The sequence below is a fragment of the Zingiber officinale genome, chromosome 8A, assembly GCF_018446385.1.
Source record: "Zingiber officinale cultivar Zhangliang chromosome 8A, Zo_v1.1, whole genome shotgun sequence".
Lineage (NCBI taxonomy): Eukaryota > Viridiplantae > Streptophyta > Magnoliopsida > Zingiberales > Zingiberaceae > Zingiber > Zingiber officinale.
Genome location: NC_056000.1, coordinates 110,614,766 through 110,618,160, shown reverse-complemented (window position 1 = coordinate 110,618,160; position 3,395 = coordinate 110,614,766). Strand labels below are relative to the sequence as shown.

General features: G+C 37.8%; 1 protein-coding gene across 1 annotated transcript; it reads left to right on the top strand.

The window, feature by feature from the left end:
• The first annotated feature begins 245 nt into the window (after positions 1–245).
• On the top strand, positions 246–2,925 carry LOC122011122 (serine carboxypeptidase II-3-like). Its single transcript, XM_042567550.1, has 8 exons — positions 246–633; positions 708–815; positions 968–1,230; positions 1,345–1,605; positions 1,889–2,007; positions 2,114–2,206; positions 2,484–2,589; positions 2,779–2,925. Exons 1-8 carry the CDS (start codon positions 246–248, stop codon positions 2,923–2,925), a joined length of 1,485 nt encoding a protein of 494 aa, XP_042423484.1.
• The last annotated feature ends 470 nt before the right edge of the window (positions 2,926–3,395 follow it).

The window sequence follows — 3,395 nt, the reverse complement described above, 5'->3', positions numbered from 1 at the left end:
CATTGTATAAATATTGAAAAGCCGTGGAATCTTTTTTAAAATTCTTTTAATTTTGAAAATGTTTATTCAAAATTAATCATTCGTTTTCCTTTTACAGAGTCCATTGCCAAACAAAGCAAACACAACAATCTCCGCCAGCTCCAACAAGAATCCATCCGATAAATAAGATTCATCTCATAATTATCCAATGATTCATCCCATAAATAAGATTCTATTCCATTCCATTCCTCATTTCCAATCAAACAATGAAGCCAAGTTTCAATTGTCTCTTCTTCCTCCTCCTTCTCTGTTTCTTACACTGCGTGGCTTCCGGCACGGTGAGGCAGAGAGATGCGCTGAACAAGTTCTACTTTAACAACGGAGCGGGGAGGTCTTCTTCATCATCATCTTCTTCTTCATGGGCGAGCAGTCTTCTTTCGGTATCCGACCTGAAGTCGAAGGTCTACGACAATAGCGGGCTGAAGGAGGGGGACAAGGTTATTCGGCTGCCTGGCCAACCGAAAAGGGTGAATTTCGATCAGTACGTGGGGTATGTCACAGTCGACAAAGCCAACGGACGGGCTATGTTTTACTACTTTGTCGAGGCTGCCGAGAATAGTGGGTCGAAGCCTATTGTGCTCTGGCTCAATGGAGGTATGAAAACAGTAGAAAATGGCGTTGCTTTTCGATTGATAGAGTGGTGATTGTTGTAGCGTGGGTGGGTGCAGGGCCGGGGTGTTCGTCGCTGGGGTATGGCGCCATGGAGGAGCTCGGGCCGTTTCGGGTCATGAGCGATGGCAAAACTCTGTACAGGAATCCCTATGCTTGGAATGAAGGTTAGGATCATTTATCTTCGTTGTCATCATAATATATATATATATATATATATATATATATATATATATATATATATATATATATATATATATATATATATATATATGTATATATATATATATACACAATTGACGTGCCTCGTGCAATGCAGTGGCGAACGTCTTGTTCTTGGAGAGCCCCGCCGGTGTAGGCTTCTCCTACTCCAACACCACGTCGGACTACGCCAAGAGCGGAGACCGTAGGACGGCGACCGACGCGCTGATTTTCCTCGTCAACTGGTTCGAGCGGTTCCCAGAGTATAAGGGGAGGGACTTCTTCATCACCGGCGAGAGCTACGCCGGCCACTATGTCCCCCAGCTAGCCCACACCATACTCCACCACAAAGATCGCCTCATCAACCTTAAAGGCATTGCGGTAAGTAATGATCCCGAAATCAATTAGTCTATTTGACCCCCTCTCATTTTTATTGCAAATTAAATTGGGAAAGATGGATCTTGATTGATTTCAAATTGATTTCGGATGACTTAGATCGGGAATGCGGTGATCAACAAGGAGACGGATAGCAAGGGGACGTACGACTACTTCTGGATGCACGCGTTGATCGCCGACGAGACCATTCGCACGATTCACAAGTTCTGCAATTTCTCGCCAGACGCCCGGCGGATGGCTCCAGAGTGCGACAGGGCGGTTGACGAGGCCAGCCTCGCCGTGGAGGATTTGGACGTCTACAACATATACGCCCCGCTGTGCTTCTCATCAGGCGTGACGTCGACTCCAAAATCGCCCTCGGTTTGTCTCTTCCAAACATCTTTACATTTAATTATCCCCATTTTCCTGGTATTTTCAGAACCAATTTAGATCGAATCGATTCGACTTGTTAACTCAAGAATCAGAGTTCATCACATTCTTGTTGGATCACTACAAGGAGCAAGATCTAACTAAAGTTGGAATTTGCCCAGATTGAAATGTCATACTTAAATTCTGATGTAGATTGAGAATTTTCACTCAATCATATCAATTGTGAATAGAACTAACTAACAGATTGAAATGTCATACCTAAATTCTAATGCAGATTGAGAATTTTGATCCTTGTACTTCTAATTATGTGGAGGCATACCTTAACAATCTTGAGGTACAGAAAGCTCTACATGCCAATATCACAAAGCTCAATTACACCTGGTCTGGTTGTAGGTATATACATATCTCATACATATAATACGCCATTTGTTATTTTTATTTTTCTTTTAAACAAAATAATTAAAATTCAACTCATTTATTTATATTTGTCTCCATGCAGCCAAGTGATACCTAGTTGGTCAGATCAGCCTTCTACAATGTTACCAATTATTCACGAAATATTATCTAATGGGATTAGGGTTTTAAAGTACAAGTAAAAAAATCATTAGATATCTTCATCATATCATAGTGTGTGAATCAGCTTTCCATTTCAATACTTTCATTTAGATAGGTGTATAAATTCTATGGTCCTTGTACACATTGTGTAAGTAAAAATAACATACATAGATATATCAATTTTGCAAGTATGATAGCTTTAAGATTTCTACATAACATATGTCATACGACAAAGATACCGTTTATTAGATTGCGAGTGAAGGGGTTTTCGATCAAATTTTGTCCCTAGCTAAGCGTTGGCTGGGTTTGTGCAGCGGTGACTTTGATGGAGTAGTTCCTATTACTTCCACAAGATACTCCCTCAAGAAGCTAAAGCTTAAAGTGAAGGTTCCATGGAGAGCTTGGATGCTTAACAGTGAGGTAAACAATTGTGTCATTTTAAATCTTTTCATAAGATATATAGTTAATTATCCTCAAATCCACAATGAATTGAAAATGTTTACATAGATGACAAGTTTTCCTCTATGATACCCTTCGTTGCTCTAACGATGGTGATGACTAGTAGAACAAATGACATTAATTTTGATGATTTTTATTGTGAATATGTAGGTTGGGGGATATACTGTGGTGTATGATCATAATTTGACATTTGCCACTGTTCGAGGAGCAGGACATGAGGTTCCAAGTTATCAGCCAGCTCGAGCTCTAGAGATGGTTAAGAGTTTTCTTCAAGGGTTGCATCTACCTGCTATTTAAGCATTTCAAAATAGAAGCAATTGATTTGTTGTTGTTTATTGTGATATCAAATATTACATAAAATTCAATCTATGATTTTTAAATATTATCTCTGGCTCAATTTAATCATGGTTTCAAAAAATAATTAATATTAAAAAAACCATTTTTTGTTTTAAGAAAAATCTTAAGATCGGTTCACTAAATCAAATGTCCATACTATGAGCCATCAATATGACGCAACAATTAAATGGGCTACCAACCATTCTGTGCCAAGCCTAATAAACCTAAATGACTATCATAATTAATTACCTATTATATTTTATAGTATTAAATTATAAGACTTTCTGTCACGTTAAATTTAAATTAATATTACTTATTTTTTTACTCATTGACAATTTTGTGCATGTGTATATAAATTCTCAATTTAAAGAATCAAAATGTAAAATAAAATGACAAAAAAATATTAGAACAATATTTTTTTAAATAATAAA

Excerpts from the sequence above, each read along its gene's own strand:
- LOC122011122 (XM_042567550.1), top strand. The coding sequence starts at position 246 with ATGAAGCCAAGTTTCAATTGTCTCTTCTTCCTCCTCCTTCTCTGTTTC. Across the intron at positions 1,231-1,344 it reads TCAACCTTAAAGGCATTGCG|ATCGGGAATGCGGTGATCAA; the intron begins GTAAGTAATGAT and ends CGGATGACTTAG. Across the intron at positions 2,590-2,778 it reads CTTGGATGCTTAACAGTGAG|GTTGGGGGATATACTGTGGT; the intron begins GTAAACAATTGT and ends GTGAATATGTAG.